Genomic DNA, 22,274 nt, shown 5'->3' on the forward strand with positions numbered 1-22,274 from the left:
TTTTTGAAGGACCGTCTCAAAATACAGGTACATTTACTATAGGATTATATAGGAAAATGTCAATTTTTAGCACTTTAGAGCAAAGTATACAAATACTACAATAGACATTTTGTTCAAACTATAATATTTTATGAGTAATACTATATGATACAATATATGTAAGAAAAACAAAATTCTACCGTATTGTTAAGAGAGGGGGCATCTGAAAATGCAAAAAAAAAATGCAAATTTTACTATCTTTATAGAGTACTACAAAATATGACGTAGACAATGGACTCACAAGAAAGCATAATAAAAATATTGGAGATATTTTAAAATTTCTATGCTTTAAATTTCAAGAGCGTATGTTTATATTTTTTCTGTAATAATATTTTTATTACCCCTTTCTATAAGAGCTTCAGATTACCATAACGTCAAAAAGACACTGCATCGACGTCAACCTACCTATCAATTGCAAAATCGTTTAAACAATCAGTTATATCATATTGTAATTACATTTTTATACCTATAATTTCTTAATTTTGTTTAATTTTAATAATAAAGCGAAAAAAGTTGCATTAAAACAATAAATACGCTTCATTTTACTATGATGCGCGAAATTTTGCGCAATGGAAACTATAGTCGGCCCCCTTAAGATATCGATGCGAAAGCGCTCAGCGGAAAATGATATCGCACGACACGGCCATTCGGTTGCACTGAAGTTACATAGTACGTGACGTCATAATATAAGAAGCGTGAATTTAACCATTGTAACGTAATGAAAGTCAAGTCTGTTTAGTTAGGACTGTGTCAGTGCATTCACTTTGAGTGATTATATAATATAACTATTATGGACTTCAGTGAAATGTCAATATGTGGTCATAAGGACTCATGGCAATTGATATTGACCTTATGCTCGGTCGCGATCACTTTCTGTGTCTTTTGTCAATATCAATTGCCATGAGTCCTTATAACCACATATCGACCTACACTGAAGTCCATAATAGTTATATTATTATATAGCTAATAAATAGTCTCTAATAAAATTCTGCCAAAAACCTAGATAATTTTAGCGTTGAATATCTTGACGATTTATTGAACACTAATTTTGTATTACGTATACGAGTGTGCCCGAAACATTCCGAATACGAGCGTTTAATATCGAACGCCCCGTTGTAAACAAAAAATGTCGTCTGGTGAAATTCTCAGAGTTAAATAAAGGAAAGGAAATGGAATCTCGGTAAGTTGTGTGTGTGTGTGTGTGTTTTACACAAAAATGAAATTATTAATTGAAAATTTAGTACGTATTAGACTCATTAACCTAAAAACCTAAAAAAGCAAATCATAACGCTTGGTATGGTCATCGGAATAATGCGATATTGAACACTTACAAGACTGGCGTTAATTTGAATACCGATGCATTAATTTGAGTTTTTTAGTTGGAATTACTATAAATTATGAGGAAATGTTTTAGCTATATGAAAAAGGAGTTAATGAACTATTGGTGACGTTGGCTGTACAAATGCACTCACAAGCCCGTGCATTTGTACAGCCAACGAGTGCCAATATTCACCAATATAAGTTCAATAACCCTATATTATATAATCACTCAAAGTGAATGCAATGACACAGTTCTAACTGAACAGACTTGTCTGTCATTACGTCACAATGGTTAAAACACGCTACTTATATTATGACGTCACGTTCTACGTAACTTTAGTGCAACCGGTGTGTCGTGCGATATCATTTTCCGCGGACGTGCTTTTGCGTCGATATCGCAAAAGATGTATATCACGTGACTTCCTTTCAGCCAATGAAAATTACGAAAATAATATTTTTATATGATATGTAATTATATATCAGTTTATGTATATCAGTACGATAATTTGTATATATATTAGTATGCATGTATATCAGTACGTTAATTTGACTTTGAAGTATATTTGTATATAATCATGATGTTTATCAGCATGTGTTAATGTGTTTTTTATATATAATTATGTACTGTAAAAGTACTTAATTCCTTAAGGTCATAATTCCGCGGAAGCAAAATTTCTGTTCAATCTGCGAGTATGAAATTACGTGGATATCTCGGCTTGATATTTTATGCTCTTAATGAATCTTTAGTACGCTGTGAAAAATTTCCGCGGAAAAATTACACGCGTACAAAGCGGGAATTAATCCCACGCGGAAAAAAGTACGTCTACAGCAGGGATGGGGTAATGGTAATGTGTAATGGTAATTGACTGTAATTAATTACAAATTTTGATGTAATTGAAAGTAATGTGTAATTGACCAAATTTTCAATTACAAGTAATGGTAATTTAATTAATTACTTTGCAAAAAGCCATGTAATTCACAATTACTTTTCAATTACATTCAATTACACTGGTTTTAAATAAATGGAAAATAGTCTCCTCTCCTTCAATTTCATAAACATTATTTATGAAAGGTTAATAACTTATATTTTGGACCAAACATCTTAATAGTAAAATTTCTTGAAAAGAACTTCCCTTTTTATGTCAATTGTTGTTTAAATACAATGTCCCTTTTCATTTAAAAAAACCCTTTTAAATCAAGTTAATCTTTGTAAAGTTTACAAATAAAATTCATATTTTGATTTTTAATTAATTAATCCATATGAGAATAAGAAGTCCAATGGCTTCTAATCCTTTTGTTGGCCATATCTTTAGCTTGTGTTGGAAGTTATTAACAGGTGCTAATTAGTATCTTGGGGTCATATACTTATTCCTAAATAAACATTTTTCACACCTTTGACTTTGTCTGTTGGTGTTTTTATAGTCATACTCTTTGACTTGAAATTGTAGTTTGGCACAGAATAAGTCAAATACCCACATTCTGAGGTGAACCTATGATGATGAAATAAGGAAATATAAAGGCAAATAAAAGCATCAAAAGTACATTTAGCATAAAATAACTTGTTTATGGGAAAGTAAAATTGATTCCAAAATTGAAACACATGAACTAAGGTAAAACCATCTGTAAACTTTCTACTAGTCAGTATCTACATGTATGCATAAGGATATGGAAATAACGAACAGTATTCAATCTCAACGTCCATTAAACAAATATACAAAACAAGAGCAGAGCAAACACGGACCTCCGAAACATCAGAGGTGGGATCAGGTGCCATGGAGGAGTGAGCATCCCCTGCTGACCGGTCACACCCGCCGTGTGCTCATTGTCATAATCAGGAAATAACGGAAAAATCCGTAGTCAATTCAGTGTATAAATAATGGACTAACAATTGGTATGAAAAACGTCAGTCAGCATTTCATTCAATGATAAATTGTATTTGCTGACAAGGTCATTGTATCGACCATAGAATTTACGAAATGATGACTTTAAACGAGACTGTTGATATTCTTGTTTCATTAACTTGCTTGTCAATGATTTACCTCGTTTAAGAAATTGTTCATACGTAGAGCATGCTCTTGCGTATCGAATCAACTGAGATATAAATACTCCGTATGCAGGTGATGAAGGTATATTGCTGCATTTTTCTCACAAATACTCCAGTGGAAAGAATCTTCAGCATGGCATGAAAATCTTAAAATTAATCGAAGATATATTAGGTTAGGGGACACAATATTTGAAAAATGTATGAAGCTTTTAATAATATTATTGTAAAAAATGTTGTAAAATAAACTGTAATAAATGTAAAGGAATATACATGACTATTTACTTTTATAGGTGTATTCTTGAATGTAATTTGTAATTTAATTAATTACATTTGCAAAGTAATTGTAATTTAATTAATTACATTTCAAAATTCATGTAATGGTAATGGTAATTTAATTGAAGTTTTTGGGAAAGTAATTGTAATTTAATTAATTACTTTCCTATGTAATTGACCCCATCCCTGGTCTACAGTATATCAGTATATCGGTATATCAGTACTTGAAGTAGTTCTAGAAGGCCATGAACTTAACAGGCTACCTTCTTTAAATAAAATATTATTATCATTTTTATGTAGTTAGAGTATGAAAGTATATGTCAAAATGGAGGTTTGAATCTAGTATACATACTAATTAACAACATGAATAATGCATCGCTGATAACGGAAGTGGGGTAATAAAACAACAGCGAGGACGAGGCATGAGGAACACTGCATCATGACAACTTAATCATGTACTCAATGGTTAGGAAGTAAATAAGGAAGAGATAAACAGCTACATATAGTTAAACTTAATCGATATCCCTGATTCACCGTTTTCTGCTTGACTTACTACTGTACATACCCTCTCTCTCTCTCTCTCTCTCTCTCTCTCTCTCTCTCTCTCTCTCTCTCTCTCTCTCCCTGGCTCAGATGCCCTAAGGTTAATTCAACAGCGTTATTCTGGAATCAACACAAACATACTTGTTTTATAATTTTGGACCTCAAATTAAAAGTTCTATAATTTTTTGGGTCACCAAATAATAATTTAAATCTAAAACAAGAATTAAACAGGTTAAGTGCAAATCATAAAAATAACTTTTGTAAGAGTGACAAGAGCTGAATAACTACTTTATGGATTCTGTTCAAGTTATAAAAGAATGAGGTAGAAAATGGTACGAGTTCTGTCTTTATTATGGTGTCTTAAATGAGAAAGGACAAGGGTAATAAACAAACGACTACCGATGCATTCTGTTTAATTCAAGTCTCTTATCATGCTTATAGTCTACAACTTGTGGAAAAAACCACGATTCTCCTTAAGGACAGATGATACAAACAAACGAAAGAAAATGATGAATGGATGAATTGGTGTTTCTGTCCGCACCAATTTTCATTGTAAATGAGTGTCACCTACAAAATTTAACTTTTTAAAAAAATTTATTCATTAAAAATATTTATTTATAAAAATTATTCATTTCATTTATATATAAACATGGTTTACATGTAGTTATTATCATTAATGATCTTTGAAGAAGAAAAACGTTTGTACTATCTTTTTCTCCATTTTATCAGAGTTTATTTACTGCGGTATAAGTGCTTTATTTTATCATTATTTATTTATTATCAACTGTAAAAATAAGCGAAAATTTTCAAATTTTGTTTTTACTGATTGTATTTATAAGCCATTTTTGAAGAAATGACTCCCCAGGTTTTTTTTTCTTATATCATTATATGTTAGCCTATATAAGGTGATGATAGAAATCCGATGTGTATCCTGAGTCACAATTACGTTTTCCACTAAGTTTTCTTTGTAAAAGTACTCAAAAGTTGAAAACCTAAGTAAGTGCATGATAAACATGGTCCTTACATGTGAGAAGCAAAAGGAAAATCGGTATATATATTGAATCATATCAAAATATCTTGTTTTTTTTTCTTTTTTTTTTTAGATTTTATACAAAAATATTTTTTTCCGACACCATAGATAAAAGATTGATACAAACAACAATAAAAGCAAAAAGAAAAAAAAGAAAGAAAAAGAAAAGAAAAATGTTTCAGGAAATTAAAAAATGTAAAAATGATCTCTAATTTTGATCTTGTTTGACTCAACAGTAAGTAGAAAAACAACTGAACAGGGTTTTCCGCCACTTAATAATCTTCCATCCTGGTCAGACATGTATAAAGGGTATCACAGAACCGAAAGAAAAAGAAATACAACAGATTAAAGGGACTGTATTGATTTAACCCATCAGAAGAGAATGGAGATACCAGTGGACGTATCAAATATAGACTTCATCTATCATTTACCCAATGCCATTATCCTTGTGTTTTACGTCGTTCTAGGCAGTCTGGGAAATGTTTCTGTAATTATCGTGTACGTGAAGGACATGAAAAATGTCTTCAGTTCCGGACGGCTTTTTATTCCCTTCCTGGCTTTTGTTGATCTTATCACACTTAATTATAATGGTTGGGTAGAATTTTCATCAGAGGTTCAGCAGTTTCATGACACCAGGGACAAAGAATTGGCTTGTAAGATCAACAAATTCATCGGTCTCGTTTTGGTTGTAACTTCCGGTTGTATTTACTTCGCCATTGCGGTCCACAGGTATATGTTAATATGTAGACCTCATAGTAAAGCCATTACTCTGAAAGTTAAAGTCGCCATCATGTTTGTACTCGGGATTTTCGTTGTGGGAATCTCCGTTCCAAGTTACTTTTTCGCTGGATTCACTTCAATTTTGATAAGGTCGAAGATATTTGTAAATGAAACAAAGACGGTCTTTATATGCGGTACGGAGGAACGCTTTGAAAACGCTACCAGCTCAAATGCATATTACTACATTTTAACGATCAATTCTCTCATATGGAGTTCTCTAATGGCCATACTTTACACAACAGTGGGTAGAAAAATACGTCAGACAATGAAAGAAGCAAAGACACCAAAACCAAAAACAAAAGATGATTACGAACCTTCCAATACAGATTCGTCAAGCAAGGGTCGTGACCCCGAGCAGAAGCCCAAACCGAGGCTAGTGAAACAGATAACTGCCAGGTCTATTACAACCTTCATCACAAACAACCGTCTGTCTTGGATGTTTATTCTGATGACTATACTTAATGTCGTGTGTTTTGTACCCAAGTTAATACTGGATATCCATTACAATAAAGACAGGTACTTCTTCCTGGGGAAATCTATGTCTCTCTGTTTGCTGCTAGTGTTTTTTGATAACTTCTATCTTTTCAACAACGTGGTTAATCCGTTTATTTATGGATTTTTTGATAAGGAGTTTAGAACCAGATTTAAGAGAAGATTTTGTAAATACTGTAATTGAGTGACAATTAAATTTGATATTACTGCGTTCAGTGACAAAGAGGTCAAAGATATTTATATATAGATTTTTTAGAATTCGTGTGCAATAAAGAGTAGAACACTAATAGATTAATAACATTGACCTCTTATTTGTAAAAATGATGAACTTTAGAGTATTTTGTGTTTTTTTTCCTGAAGCACAGGTAATAATTTCACATAACACACTTAAGGTACATTGATACTCTGATAAGAAAGATAACTCTTTATGTCAAAATTGTCTATTATTCCTTTATAAATTTGTCAAGTTTAAGTGCCTTTTTTGACAAATTTTGCCCCGCAAACCATGCTATAATTGTTCGTATTTTATTCAGCATAGACATATCCTTTGGAAAATCATAAAAGTTAAAGAAAAATTTCAATATTCATGAGTGAACAGAGGGTTTCTGAACCTTAAGCACACTAAATATTAATAGTAGTTTTTATGTACATGGACAGTATAAAAAGCATTATTTTTTGACAGAATAAAATATATAGTGATAATAAAAAGTATTCAAGGTCAAGAAAGTTCTTTTTAATTATTATTAATTATTGGAAAATTTGTATATATTTTCAAGCATGGAAAGCTTTTAAGAAACCTCTCTACACTGCACACTCAAGAGTTCGGATTCTATGATAATATTCTTCTGGAATTAGAGTGATCTGCCCTTAGATCTAAATTCTAAAAAAAAAAAAATGAAATTTACAGAATATTACTCAATATGTAATTATTTTTAGCATTCTTAACATTTTGAAAAGGTCATAATCAATTAGTTGAACATGTCATTTACATGTAGTTTCCTTATGGAAGTAAAAAACAGTGATTTCTTTTCACTCATACTGATTTGTTTTTGGCATTTTTCCCAAGGGTATAGATGCCACGCACCATGCAGTGAAAATTAAATAGATAAGCTCAATATTTTAATTTTTTCCCTTGAAAATGATTTCTGAGTTTTGGAGCTGACAAAGGGTTGGGTACTTTGCTGTTGACAAGAAATCTGGATTTTCCTGTCTCACTAGAATCATCTGACATAAAAACTAATAAACAATTTATGTCTTCAGGATATTTACTATTCAGCGATAATAAAATAAGAAAAGTCTCCTAGTGAAAGAAGAAAAGAATAATTAACTAGATGTACTGTGAGCGATGAGCTCACTAAATGATACCCCCTGCCTCCATATACTTATTATTGCAAAGTTCATGTTTTGCTGTGGCCGGGAAACCCAAAATATGTGTCGGATCAAAAAGTTAAATATGAGGTACACAATGGCAATATGTAATAAAGATTCTGTGAAAGTTTCATCAAATTTTATTCAGTGGTATGAGAGGAGTTGTGGATAAGAGATGGGTACACAGAAACCTAACAGACGGACGGAAGGACGGACGAACGTACAGACGGACGGAATTAACGATTACTATATACCCTCCCGCTTTTCAAGCGGGGGATATAATGAAATATGACAGTTATCGATCTGATAACAGTCTGTGTTATAATGTATAGCTCTTTGTATGTTTTTTAAATCAGTTGGTTGTAAGTAGGAGATGATGATTGATGATCTGTCATCCGTCTGATGTTATCTGAAGGACCTCTTCCAAGTGTTCTGTGCTGATTTCTCACTTCAATTTTGAATTACGGTACTTAGTATTTACATCGGTATTGAACAAGAAAACAAAGTCAACCGGAAACTGTAGATAAGAATGCAGTTGTATCTGTCTTAATTAATTCATTTTAAAAACTGAAAAAAGGTAATTTTAATTTCAATATTTCATTTATTTATCTTACATTTTACCGAAACCACAATTCACAACATTGCCTCCCTGAGTTTGTTGAGGAAAAGTGTTTCAATTAATCATTGTCAAAAAAATCGCACTGTATATCAAGGAAGTTTATTTATAGGATAAACCATACAGGATGGCGGCACTTCAGACATATTAAAATAAATATGGTTTTAACTACGGCAGAGGCCATTTCAATTTCTTCAACCTCCGTTCGATGATAAATTGCCCACGTTTTTACTGACTTATAGAAAGCGCGTGTTTGTCTGTTTAATAAAAGGTGTTCTGTTAAAGGGAGATTATAAGAGAGACCCCTCTCTCTCTCTCTCTCTCTCTCTCTCTCTCTCTCTCTCTCTCTCTCTGTTGTAACAAAGGGTTATGAAAACTTGATTATTACAATTAACACAGACTCGGGTTTTTTTTATTTGAACTTTTAACTGACAATTCCTCGGGAGATGTTAATCAGACGTGATGCAAGAACAGCATTGAGAAGTCCTCAGAATTAATGATTTTATTTGAAAATCCTACTTATTAATAAAATAATTATTAAGCTCCTTTAATACTTTTCTTTTTCTCCCTTGTTGAAAAAAGAAAAATCATTAGACTGATTTTCTTTAGCAAGATCTCCACAGTTCTTTCATTTTATAATTAACACTTTAGATCAGACGTTTGGGGCTATGCAAAATATTCAAATATAGCTTAAATTTTTGGTCATTTTTAAGAAATTTTCAAGATTTGAAAAAAAAATGACGGAATTCATGACGTCATAAAACAAAGACAGGAGAAAAAATTACATCATTCTCATTTGATATGAAGTCACAAAGAGTCCAAGTAAAACTTAACATATTTTCAATTAAGGATGACTTTGTTAGTAATCCTGATTTTTCAGAAATACACAGCGCTAAAAATGGTCCCATGTGAACCTTGTTCTTTATTTCAAATTCTAGAAATTCTAGAACATTCTAGAGAATGTTAGAAAAAGACACCGGGAAGATGACATGTGATTCTTCCCTGGAGTCTATAATTATATAGTGTATCTTTGAGAAAACTCGCATATATAGGTTTTTCAATTGTTTTAGCAGTGTTGAGAAAAAAAATGTAAAAAAAGAAAAGATTCAGAAAATAAGAAATTAAGACACATTCATGGGCTAAAATAAAAAAAATACATGTAGCACCTTGTTGTTGGTCCAAGTTCAAAATACCCTTTCTTTTTTTTTTATTTCATTGTAATAAACACGGGAGTTTTGCGTTTATCCGTGAAGGTTAGAAGTTAGCGCTTTTCGATGCGAAACCTACGCATTAATTAGCAAAACTTTTTCTTTATTTTCAATTTCATTTAAGTGTGAAGTTTTGCATTACGTCACAATCTACACGTAATATGACAGCTGAACTCAAGGTAAATAGTACACGTAGACTGGGCAAGGGTCAGCTATTTGTAAATAATAACAGCCGTCACTTTTAAAATTGAAATAAATAAGAATATAATTATTTTATGATTCATAGGGTTGTATTTATAATTTTGTAATATGAAAGAGAAACAATAAACAATTCGATCTTTTTATGTTAAGAAATAAATTTATTATTGCCAAATTTGTATAAAATAGTCCAACTTTTGCGCATGCTTATAAGAGATTTTCCAACCTATGTGTCAAAAATACAATTTTTAAAAATACCTGTAATTAACACATTTTTATATAAAACTATTCTGAAAGATGCATGTTTACCTTACAATTCTAGATAAAAATAATTACTATTTGCTTATAATTATCACGAGAAAAATAGCTTTGAAATTGAATAACGGACGCTACGAGTGTCGGTCAACATGATGGGTTAACTTTAAACATTGAAATTAATGTAATTGTATTAAAAATACACGATTATTACTCTATTACGATCATAGAGGTCATTTGGTGGTTGGCAGTTAAATTTTGACTGACATAACAATGTCAAACCATAACTGCTGAAGCACAGTGATTCGATTATGTTACGTAGAAATTTTATGGACATATTTTTTTCAATAAGATGGAAAGAAAATATAATATTTACCATTACTTATCTGTTAAAGCCGCATTTTTTCCTGTCTTCGTACACTAGTAACATAACAATATTTGGCTGTTACATGTTGACAAGAAATTGAAAAACGGATATGACATATGCATGTTGACACCTTTTCTGGTCAAATAATTTACTTCTTACGCAGTATGACAATATTATCATGAAATTTGGAGTATTTGTTTATATTTTAAGGTAATTAGCAGAGGTAAACTCATTTATTTTATTTTCAGATGCTATGCTACCAGCTACTAAGGATTTTCTTGGCTGATTGCCTGTTATTATTTGACCATTGTCAAAATTTAAATCTGTGCTGATACAAGATTTTTTTTCTTATTATTTTGTTAAAGATAAAATTTTATTAGTAAACTTCAGTTGTATATTAATGAAGAACAAATAATAAAATTACTAAATAAAAATTACAAAGCTGTAGAGATTTAAATTATCCCTTCCATGAAAAACTGTGAGGGATGTTATAATGTAACATCCGTCACAGCGCTTAAAATTCATTCATTCATTCTTTCTTTATTTCCTCCCATTGGAGATTCATGAACATATAAGAACACATAGTGAAAGAACAAAAATATAACATCATAAAAGTGCTTATTATTTACATTAATGCAAAATTAAATTTGAAAAAGAAGAAATTGTCTTATATGTTTGCAAAAAAATAAAGTTAATGCACAGGGGTTAGAAGTATCCATTTACGAGTATGTTATCTTTCTTTGATACACCGCAGCCACATCTCTTATAAGGCGAAAGTTAAGAATATGGAGTTCTGGTGCATCACGGTCGGAAAGTACGGGTGTTAGACATCTGGCACCGAGCAGAAACAAGTATAATTCGTTTCCAGGGAGTCCTGAGAGTTCGGCGCCTAGTGAGATGTCGTAATCCTCAATCACAGTTTCCCACCAGGCGTCGCGAAACAGAGATGTTTCGGGGCAAACCGTAGTAATGTGCTCGAACACATTTGTGAAAGATTTTGCGCAGAGGCAGCATGTTTCCGGCAGTACATCTAAAAGGGTCCATAGCTTGACAATGAATTTACATAAAACAATTTCATGGATATTTTTTGGGATGATCCACAGATGCTCAGGTGGTTTGCTTGCGCAGAGAACGTTGAATCTAGCAAAGTCCGGGTCGACAAGCATTCGGTTGCGCCTAGAGGCAGAGTGAAAGGAGATGACAGAAGATTTCACTGAAGATTTCCACTGAGACTTGTTGGGGAAGAATCCACTTTCGAGATAACCAGTTAACACGTGGTATAAGTTGTATTTCATGAGTATGGGAATTAGAGCCAATCGCAAAACCCCTAAAGGATTACATTGTTTGTGACGAGCTGACGCTTTGCTTGTCGAGAACTTTAAATTCTACGTCACATTCTCGCCACATCAAAGGACGTAACCGAGATCGCGTCTCTCTCACGCTAAAGTCGGTCTGCTGCAATACACATCGCCGACGTTTAACGGGTTTACAAAAGGGGACAGAAAACACAAATCTTATTAAACAGTTTAAAAAGAGCATTTTTTATATTATATGCATTTTTTAGAGTCCGTAATAAATAAAAGCCGTGAAAATTTAATTTTATAGCATTTACCATTTGTGTACCGGTATAAGGCACAGTATACATGCGATATAAAATGATGTACATGATCAATTTAAATTGCTGGATTTTAAGTATTCGTCCTCGTCATTCTTGGATTGTGTAGTATTTTAATTGTTTCAAATCACTAGGACTGTTGATGTGAAATGATTTTTCTGTGGAAAAGAGAAATATTCCGTTCGTGTATCAAGCCGTGAACTTGAGACTTGAGAACTAAGTATACATAGATTTTTTATTACATGTATACCCCAAACAGCCGTATTATACCAGAAAAATATGTACTTGTACTTTAAGTATCCATATATAAAAGAACATTTCTGTCAAGAAGAGAAGTATGTCTATTCACAATTGTCAATAATTATGTAAAAGTACTAAATTAGAACGGGTGCATAGTTTTGCTTTAAAAAATACACACATATATAATAGCTCTCTCTCTCACTCTCTCTCTCTCTCTCTCTCCAGGAAACGTTTCAGTGGCTGAATATATATATATTTCAATCTATTGCATCAGTGATGTTTAAAATATGATCAGGTATTTTCGTTAATTTAGCACTCAGTCTCTGATTTTTTAATTATCAGTAAGCACACATTAAATCCATTCTGATTGATCATATACGACATACATGCACTGCTGCAGAATTTTTAAATACTGTGCATTATGTAGAAAAGTACTCAAAAGCACATTTTCGCAATCCTTTATAAAACTGAGATTTCTGTAAGAACATGTAAATACCCATAACAGGGAACCCATACTGAGCACTACGTACGCAGAGTTTTTGCAAACAGCAACATATCCTCCATATATATATATGGGGGGGGGGTTAGAATGGAAAAAAAAACAGGTGCGATTTCAGCAACTGTGGGACAACTTTATCGAATGCTAAGACAACTTTTAATAATCATGCGATTCAATGAATATTTATATTGTACTAACGTAGTTGAACTACAAGAGGCCCATGGGCTACATCGCATACCTGAGCAACGTGGCTAAGAAAATAGCAGAAATCAGCTCAGTATTGAAAGTTTAAATCCATACGTGGTCCCAATCTACCTTTAAAGGGGATGGGAGTATATGTGAACAAACTTGAATCTACACGTCTTGAAATTTTCTCCCATAAGTTTCAACATTCTTGGCACTCTGTTTCTTGAGATGATTTTAAAAATATGTCATCAATTGCAAATTTTCACATTTTCTGAATTATCTCCTCAAAGAAGTCGCCCTTCATTTGAATAGACTTGAGTACCGTTTACCAAAAAATGCTTTGTGGCAAGTTTGGTTAACATTAGCCCAGTGGTTCTAGAGAAGAACTCGAAAATGTGAAAAGTTTAAAGACGGATAAACAGACGTTAGGCAAAATGTGATCAGAAAAGCTTGGCCAGCCCTCGACCCACCTTCTTTTTTTTCGTTTCAAACATATTGTTCGAAAGGTTTTACGTTTTAATAAAGATACTTTACAAACAAATCAGAATAAAGCCAATATTGCGCGTTAGTGCAACCCACATCACAAACCTGTTCTTCTCCAAGAAATATATAGCACAATGCTTAAGCACCCAAATAAAAACACCTATAGAAACTCATTGCAAATACCAGAATATATTAATTATATTTTAATCATTTAAAAATTGCAACATAACAGAAACTAGCGCACGCTCCCTGCGACGCAGTTTAGTACCGGTAACTGGCAAATTTTCTTTTTATAAAAAACCTTTTCTTCAGAGGAAACACGTGAACAAAGTCTATTTATTTTCAAAATCTGCCAGGCCCATCTAAAGGAATCAGAAAATGCATGTGTATTTAGATTTAGACTTTATAGGCATAGGCGTCGAAACCGGGCGAGCGTAGAGAGGGGGGGGGGGGGGCTTTTTCAAAGTTAGACTTAGTATAGGCATTGAACATTGCTGCGTAGGTATACCCACGAAATAGGATTTTTGTGTTTGGAAAATACACATCCCTTGTTTTTGTTTGTGTGTGTGTGTGTGTGTTGTTGTTTTTTTTTTTTTTTTTTTGCTACTCAGGTTTTTTTTGGAAGGTCTAAAAAAAAAATTTCTTACCCTTAGCCCCCACTTTAATTTGCTTCCGACGCCCATGATAATTAGATATTTTCCGTCATTTGGTATAAATTACCTTGTACATACAACATTCGTTAAAACTTAAAAATAAATTGAACTTCAATCGTTAAAATTTGAAGGTAAATGGACACGTCTTCCCAGGCCTTCCCTCTTTATCTTTTCTCTCGAATATACGCATAAAGAGGGTATCCATTTTTCACCAGTATATTTTGTACCAAATCCAACAATCTCAGCATGCATGACTTGGGTTGATACGCGTAACTAATAAATCTAATGATCAATGAATCATGCACTACTCGACTTTTATACTTGTTCGCAAATATGAAAAAAAAATTGCGATAATAGAATAAAATAATCGACCAATTAAAATATTCGTAATGGAGTGAAAAAATCTTTACATTTTTAAAAGCAAGGTTAAAAAAAACTTTTTTTTAAATTCAAGGTTTAAAAAAAACTTGAAACTTTGCAGGTAACATTCAAGAAAACGACATCGGGACTGTCTACTCCATTTTTTGAACCCCGAAAACAAGCTGTATGTTGCAGCTGACCGACTTTAGCGTGGGAGAGACGCCATCTCGGTTACGTCCTTTGATGTGGTGAGAATGTGACGTAGTATTTAAAGTTCTCGACAAGCAAAGCGTCAGCTCGTCACAAACAATGTAATCCTTTAGGGGTTTTGCGATTGGCTCTATGTCCTGAATAAACCCATAATGTTTAGTACTAGCGTTGAAGAGGTAGGAAAACAGGCGGATGATGAATATACGCTTGGTGAGGTAAGTTGTGTTGAGTTCACAGAGACGACCAAAGAATTGCAACTTCTTAATGTCAATCTCTGCTGTAATTGGAAGGAGACCTAGAAGGCTTTCGCACATGTCTGATCTTGTATGATGGGGCAGTCCCATAACATGTTTAACAACGAAATGTTGGAATGCGTTGAGTGTTCTTATGTCTTTTGTCCGAAGATCGCACCATAATTCACTTCCGTAGAGAACTGATGGTAAGACAATTTTTTTGTACATTTTGGCCACTGTTTTGGGGTTGAGCTGTTCGGAAACTTTAAGAGCGAAATATGCTTGCCGTCCTTTCCTGCAAGCGTTTGATGTTCTTTCGCCAGGATCAAAGTTGGAGCTTAGAAGAATTCCAAGATGATTGTATGAGTTGGAAAATTTGTTGGACAAGATTTTTTTTCTTATTATTTTGTTAAAGATAAAATTTTTTTTTTCACAGCGCTTAAAATTCATGAAAATACTTTCAGAAGTTGTAATAAGTATAAAAAGAATGTTTAAATGGAGTTGTATTTGACAAATTAACTTCATTGAATTTATTAAAAGTCGTGTGTATTCTTAACAAAACTTACGAAATGCGTTAAAAAGCGTCGTTAATGTAACCTCCGTAACTACCTTACTTTAGTTTGTCAATTTGTCATATAAAACATCCGTTTATTACACAGGATAAAAAAATTCTTCAAGAAAGAACTAATGTATCCTGTCCTGCTTTTTAATGAAAAACTAGTGTTATTTCCTCATTTAGTGAAGAAAAACTCACGGTAAACATGATTTTTGTGCAGAAAAACGAATGATGAAAATGCTATAGTAGGAAAAATTGATGTCACCTCCGTCACGATTAATTGTGCCTTATTAATTTTACAGATAGGTCATAGAAATTTGTCTACTTTGTCCCAAGTAAAAGTGTGTTCAGGTCCATGCATATGATGGTCTTTTTTTTGGTTCTCTATAACGCGAAATAACTTAAAAATTCACATTATATGTGTCAACATAACGCCCATCACTTTTTGATCACCTTTACTAGTATTTGGATGCGATTTTCTTAAAAAATAAAAATGCAACTATCTTTCCTTATTAAATTTATGAAAAAAAGTATAGGTATAAATGTATTTAATTAGAAAAAATGTAAAAAATATTGACACAATTTTTTTTTCACTGTGACGGCCGTTATTATTTACAAATAGCTGATCCTTGCCCGTCTCCTAACCGCAAGCTTTACATCTGGAGTTTTCTTCTGATCCCTGATTGGATTGATAATATTATACATTCATTGACTGAGGTCGAGGGCAACATGCGTTTTGTCGGACCCAAGAACCAACATGTTTTATGTAAGTTGTCTTTCATGACAACAGGACCGTCACTTTTTAACACCAACGAATGTGAAAATGAGATTAAGCTCCACCCATTCTGTGACTTTAGCGGTCCAACATCTCACTCAGCGCCCCAACATCGATTTTTTAAATCAATGCCCGCTCAGAAAAACATTAGAAATGTTAAACTTTTTTGGTACATATTTGTATAGGAACAAAAGGTATAACAATTTATCAATATATATCACCCGTCGTCAAGCAATGTCGAATGTTACTAACCTGGAGGGCGTGGCTTCATTATATATTCAGCGGGTATCAGTGTTGGTCTTTATTAACATTTTAAGGCCAGAAGGGCGATTGAAAACAATATTTACAAAGAATGTTTTGTTTTGGAAGCAGTGAAAAGATTTTTATTAGAAACACACGGTTAGTAGTAAAAACATGGAGAAATAAATCGAGAAACAGTGCACTTTTTCTGCGCTATAATTATGCAGTTTTTTTCAATGAGAGGCACTGTAGCTTTCCTGTCTGTCAATTTTTTTCGTAGACTCAGCTATACAGTTCTGCAGCTACTGTCAAATCTCTGACAAGTCAAAATAATTGACATTCTAGACAAATTAAAAAAAATGTAACATGTGTGGAAATATTTATTTGCGTGAATAAGTTACAAGTTAATTACAAGTCGAGATATACAAATTTTACAATCACATTATGATAAATCTATAATACAAATATCTGACAAGCCGATCCATATGACTGACGTGTAAACATATTAGTTTTGGCAGAAATATTTCACCATAACTTTTAGTTCAAAGGGTTTTTTTCTGATGCAAGAATGGCGGCGGTATTTAATTTGTTGTCATTGATTCTATGTTTTGGACTAATATCACTAATTCATTGCTTTCAATGTCCCAGTAAGTACTTAGTATGTTTGAAAATCAATAGTGCATGCTCCGAAAGGTAAAACAATTCATTGTTACATTACTCAAACATAAAAATAAATTCATTTCGTATATATACAAGATCTACTTTCGTTTTGAGTTAGAGACAGTTTAATCTTCAGTTTTCTTTGAGGCTAAATTAAATATATATTGATGAATTAAATATACAATGTACAATTGTATGATAATTAGGGCTGGGCAATAATATCGATATTTCAATATACATGTATTGCAATACAGTGATAAAAAATATCGTATCGCAATACGATTTTGTAATATCGATATATTGGCAATATGCTTAGATTAAGGAATTTTGTCAATAAATATAAAAATGGACCCATGAAAGTTTGATATTAAGCCAAGCAGTAAGTCAGAAGTTGTTTTGGGAGAACATTTCAGAGCATAACTTAAAGGAAATCAACAAGATTTTTTTTTCGTGTTGGTTACTTATCATAGTTATGTACATTGATTCTGCATGTAAATTAAAATAAAAATAGTAAGAAAATGCCATTTTTATTACATTGAAAATATTGCAATACGTATTGGAATACAGTTTAAAATATTGCAATTTATATCGCAATACGAAATCTCGGACCAATACCCAACCCTAATGATAATAGATAATGTAGTATAGATGATTTATTTGGATGGAAGTATAGGGCCTAGTATTAATAACTTTCAATTTTCTTTCCAAGTATTCGAAATCGAAAATGTTATTTTAATACTTATGAGTATAAAATCTGAGCCAGAATTTTCAAACATTGATTTAAAATTATACTTAAAATACATGTAACGCTATTATAATTAATTTACCTTTTTAATTGGGAATTTTAAATTGCCAATTTAGACAATATATGGAAAAATCTGGTGTCATATATTCTGCAAAATTAACTAAATTTTGAATATTTTTAGCGTTAATTTGAAGGCTTATTGCATCTTTGTGAATCACTAAAATCTCGAAAGTATTACACCCTTCGCTTAAAAAGCGGAAGGGAATATACTGTAGTAATCGAGATGTCCGTCCGTCTGTTACGCTTTAGGGTGCCTATGTCCTTTCCGCAACTCCTCCTTTACCACTGAAATTTATAGTACCATTGTGCACCTCCTTCTTTACATTTTGATCGGACACATATTTTGGGTTTTCCAGAGCAAAGCATTGACACTGCCATTTTTTCTACAATTTTGAAGGGTATACCCATCTCTTATCCATGTTATCCGCAACTCCTCCTGTACACCTAAAGTGATACTCTCACAGATTCTTTAAAAGTTACATAAAACCATTGTGCACCTCCTACATTTATTTTTTAATTTTTGATCTGACACTTATTTCGGGTCTCCAATACCAATCAGGGACTTTGTCATTATAATCATACATGCATTGGAGTGGGGAGGGGGGTGTTATCATTTTGATTTAGTGATCTCACTGCTCACAGTACCTCTGTTTTCTTGGTTTTTGTCTTAATGCATACGTCTCCGGTCTATGCAAGAAAAAAAAATGAAATGTTGACAGTAATTTCTCCATCAGTTGAGACAATTTTTTTATGGCAAGTTATACCATCAATGAAAATGTATAGTAATTATGGGTCTTAAACATGTTCATGTAATATTATTTATCTCGGTAGATAATCCTGAGAATGGACATTGGGACGCGGATTCGTACAATGAGCGCTGTATTTTGAGATGTGATGATGGTTTTGAACCGTCCGATTGTCATGTTCTCCGACCAGTACGTGATGGACGAGAATGGAACCATGACATTCCGGTCTGCCAGGAAGGTACTACAGAAAAACGCCTACATGTATATACGCGTGTACATGTATCAGCAAGAATGTAACATTTTTGCCACTTTAAAGAAATGTGCATTGAAGCATTTGTATGAAAGATTTCATGCACAAAAGATGGAAATGATTGATCATCATCAGGTTTTGAGGTGTTTTTTTTTTTGGTCATAAAATAAAGGTCAATTATATTCTTAATTTGTAGCGAGCATGGTGTCTGGAAAAACCATTGTTGCCGTGGGGGTCGGGACGGCAGCGGCAGTGGTGGGCGTTCCCGCGGTTTTGGCGGGGGCGGGCTTTACTGCAGCCGGGGTAGCAGCAGGTAGCTTGGCTGCCTGGCTCCAGGTAAGGAAACAAAAAACGTTTTCAACACTAAAAAACCAAATGCTAAAAATTATATGCAAAGCCGAGTGTTATAAATCATACACAAAACCAAGTGCTACAAATTATACGCAAAACCAAGTGTTACAAATTATATGCAAAAACAAGTAGGAAAAACCCATTAGGAATTCTGAGAAAAAAATATCTCGATCAAAACCATCCAGCAAATATTTTTTTATTAAATAAATAAATTATTTTGTGTTGATTGAAATTGATATAAAAAATATCATGTCAATAGGTTATTTTATAAATGTTGAAATCTTTTATTTAACCGTCGTCTGATCAATATAAATCACCTTTTAATTAATTGTAATTGTCTTAAAATATATGATATTTTAAAAATTAAATTTCAATTCTATGATCCATAAGTACATGTATATATATGATTTGAAATACTAGTATTATTTTTGTTATTAACATTTATTAATAAAAATTGTTGCTTTAAAATGAATAAACAAAATAAATAATACCAATACAGGTTTACATCTCATTCTGTAAAAGTCTATACACACACATTAAAGAACGAGTGCACTTATGGGCCCCGGTAAAATGTGAAAAAATAAACAATCACATTAAGCAAAATTTTTCATCTGTAATCATTAACTGATACCTAAACCATACGATTGAATAATTTCCTCTATATTAGAATCTTTGCAATTTAAAAATCTGTTCATTTTCTCATGAAAAATCATAGAAAAGCATGAATATCTTCTCTCTCTACCATCGGGTCATTCATCATTACATGTCTGTGAGAGGAACGAACGACAACTCTGCGTGGGAGATTGGAATATCTTCATTGTCAAATCATACAGTGTAAACTATTTTGTTTAAAAAATGACGTCATCTGTCAACACATCAAAAAAATATATATTAATATTATATAAATATAAGAAATGAATCAAAATTTTTGAAAGTTCATGAGGTATATGACCTACAACGCTTCCACTCGGCATATTTATCATGTAGCGCTACATGTACATGTAACGCGAGAGAGAATCGTCATAGTTCATGTCCTCTTGAATCTCCGTAAAATTCAGTTCATATCTGAATTTAATCTTCATTACGACCTTTACCAGTTTTGTTTTGACTTTCAATTAGGCGTGGCATTCTCGACCTAATTAGATTCTGAAATTTACACAGCTTTCCTTCACTGTTATTACCGGTTAGCTGCAGAACTGTAGCTCTCTGCTTGAGAAAATTCGGACAGATAAAGCAGAGAGCTACAGATCCAAGCGTTGTAAAAACCTTCGATTTACGCCGACGATTTTTTGTCGCTCACCACGGGTATTTTTTCTTGCATTTTATACTTTCCCAGCTTTGAAATTAATTTGAAATGGTATTTAATTATTAATCTTACATTAAACTTCAATTCCTGATAATTTATCTACCTCTAAACGATAACAAATGGCTGTTTGTGGTTACGGACGTCGAAATGGAACTCTGTTAAACCATATACAAAACATTATACAGGACGGTTTCGGACAGTTAAAAGGTAAATAAACTTAATAAAGTATCAAATATAGGAGTTAAATATATGAATTATTATAGGATACAATTCTAAAAGCCAGAGAGAGCTTAGACTACACAATATTAATACATAAAGTAGCGACAAAAAATCGTCGGCGAAAATCGAAGGTTTTTACAACGCTTGGATCTGTAGCTCTCTGCTTTATCTGTCCGAATTTTCTCAAGCAGAGAGCTACTGTTCTGCAGTTAATTACCGGTATGCATGTATACATTAACATAGGATAGCAATTCAGTCGAATGTCTACTGGTGTAGTAAATAGCCAATTAATTAAAACTTCTCTCACGGCACAGAGGTGGAGCATAACTTTAAGTCGTAGCATCGTTGTCAAAAATTAAAGTTTCTGATGTTATTACCGGTAATTTCTTAACCAATGAGAATCTTCTAGTATTTGCCATTACGTAGCGCTGAGAATGCCACGCCTTACTGAAAGTCCAAGCTAACATGAAAACTGTAATATTTTCAGACTCCATTGACAGCCGCTGGTGGATGGTTCGCTGCGTCACAAAGTGCAGGTGTACTGGGAGCTGCCGCCACTACTAAGGCGGGCGTGGGTACCTTAATGGGGATGGCTACACGTTACTTCTCATCAGGAAACTGTGAACAGGAATAGTTCCAAGAATTATTGTACAAACACTCATCAATTTATGTCTTATGAAAAAAAAAGTTTATTTTTTAAATTTATTTATTTAGAAACTATATTGAAGTTTTGTGTGTGTTTTAATGAAAGACTAAACAAGTTTATATATGTTTGAAAAGTTATATTTATAAGAGACTCAGGAAAATATTGACTTAGCTGCTATACTAACTGTGACAACAAAGACTAAGAGTTACACATGAAGACTATCTTCAGTACGAGGTGTCCAAAGGGAAACAATACTGATACTCATAGTTATTGAATAAAATATTTTTTTGCAGCAGTGCAAGCGCGTTGTATATTTTTTTCTGTAATAGTGTTAGTGTAGAATATACCCCCTACTCCTGGCGATGATACGTGTCTGCCACTATAGCTAATTATAAGTACTTGAACTTATAATGATGTTTAAAATAAAGATGACAACTTAAAGCCTGATACACGTGTAATGAGATGTTTACACGGAAGGTACATTGTTATGAGACCAAGTTTGTCAACTTTATTACTATTCTCAGTTAACCGTGGACTTTCAGTTCGTATGGCATTCTAAGCGCTACGTTATAGGCGTCTGTCAAATGGGGAAAGATTCTCATTGGTTAAAAAATAAATAAAATCAAGGACTTTAAATTGTTGTTGACAACGATCGATGAGACGACTTAAACCCCACCTCTTTGCCATCCGAGACACTGTATTAGTTTA

General features: G+C 32.8%; 2 protein-coding genes across 2 annotated transcripts; both read left to right on the top strand.

Annotated features, from left to right (window-relative positions):
* The first annotated feature begins 5,631 nt into the window (after positions 1-5,631).
* LOC134280854 (octopamine receptor beta-2R-like) lies at positions 5,632-6,705 on the top strand. Its single transcript, XM_062763299.1, has one exon. It carries the CDS (start codon positions 5,632-5,634, stop codon positions 6,703-6,705), a length of 1,074 nt encoding a protein of 357 aa, XP_062619283.1.
* A 10,434-nt stretch (positions 6,706-17,139) lies between these two features.
* On the top strand, positions 17,140-21,862 carry LOC134280850 (interferon alpha-inducible protein 27-like protein 2B). The gene is made up of 4 exons (XM_062763295.1): positions 17,140-17,230; positions 18,880-19,032; positions 19,241-19,380; positions 21,408-21,862. Exons 1-4 carry the CDS (start codon positions 17,152-17,154, stop codon positions 21,552-21,554), a joined length of 519 nt encoding a protein of 172 aa, XP_062619279.1. The 5' UTR covers positions 17,140-17,151; the 3' UTR covers positions 21,555-21,862.
* Positions 21,863-22,274: the final 412 nt, after the last annotated feature.

Source organism: Saccostrea cucullata, unplaced genomic scaffold (genome assembly GCF_032062105.1).
Source record: "Saccostrea cucullata isolate Sc308-1 unplaced genomic scaffold, CSIRO_AGI_Scuc_v1 ctg2582, whole genome shotgun sequence".
Classification (NCBI taxonomy): Eukaryota; Metazoa; Mollusca; class Bivalvia; order Ostreida; family Ostreidae; genus Saccostrea; species Saccostrea cuccullata.

Bases quoted from the DNA above. Each gene is read 5' to 3' on its own strand.
- LOC134280854 (XM_062763299.1), top strand. From the start codon at position 5,632: ATGGAGATACCAGTGGACGTATCAAATATAGACTTCATCTATCATTTA.
- LOC134280850 (XM_062763295.1), top strand. From the start codon at position 17,152: ATGGCGGCGGTATTTAATTTGTTGTCATTGATTCTATGTTTTGGACTA. The intron at 17,231-18,879 runs GTAAGTACTTAG...TTATCTCGGTAG, and splicing joins TCATTGCTTTCAATGTCCCA to ATAATCCTGAGAATGGACAT. The intron at 19,381-21,407 runs GTAAGGAAACAA...TAATATTTTCAG, and splicing joins GCTTGGCTGCCTGGCTCCAG to ACTCCATTGACAGCCGCTGG.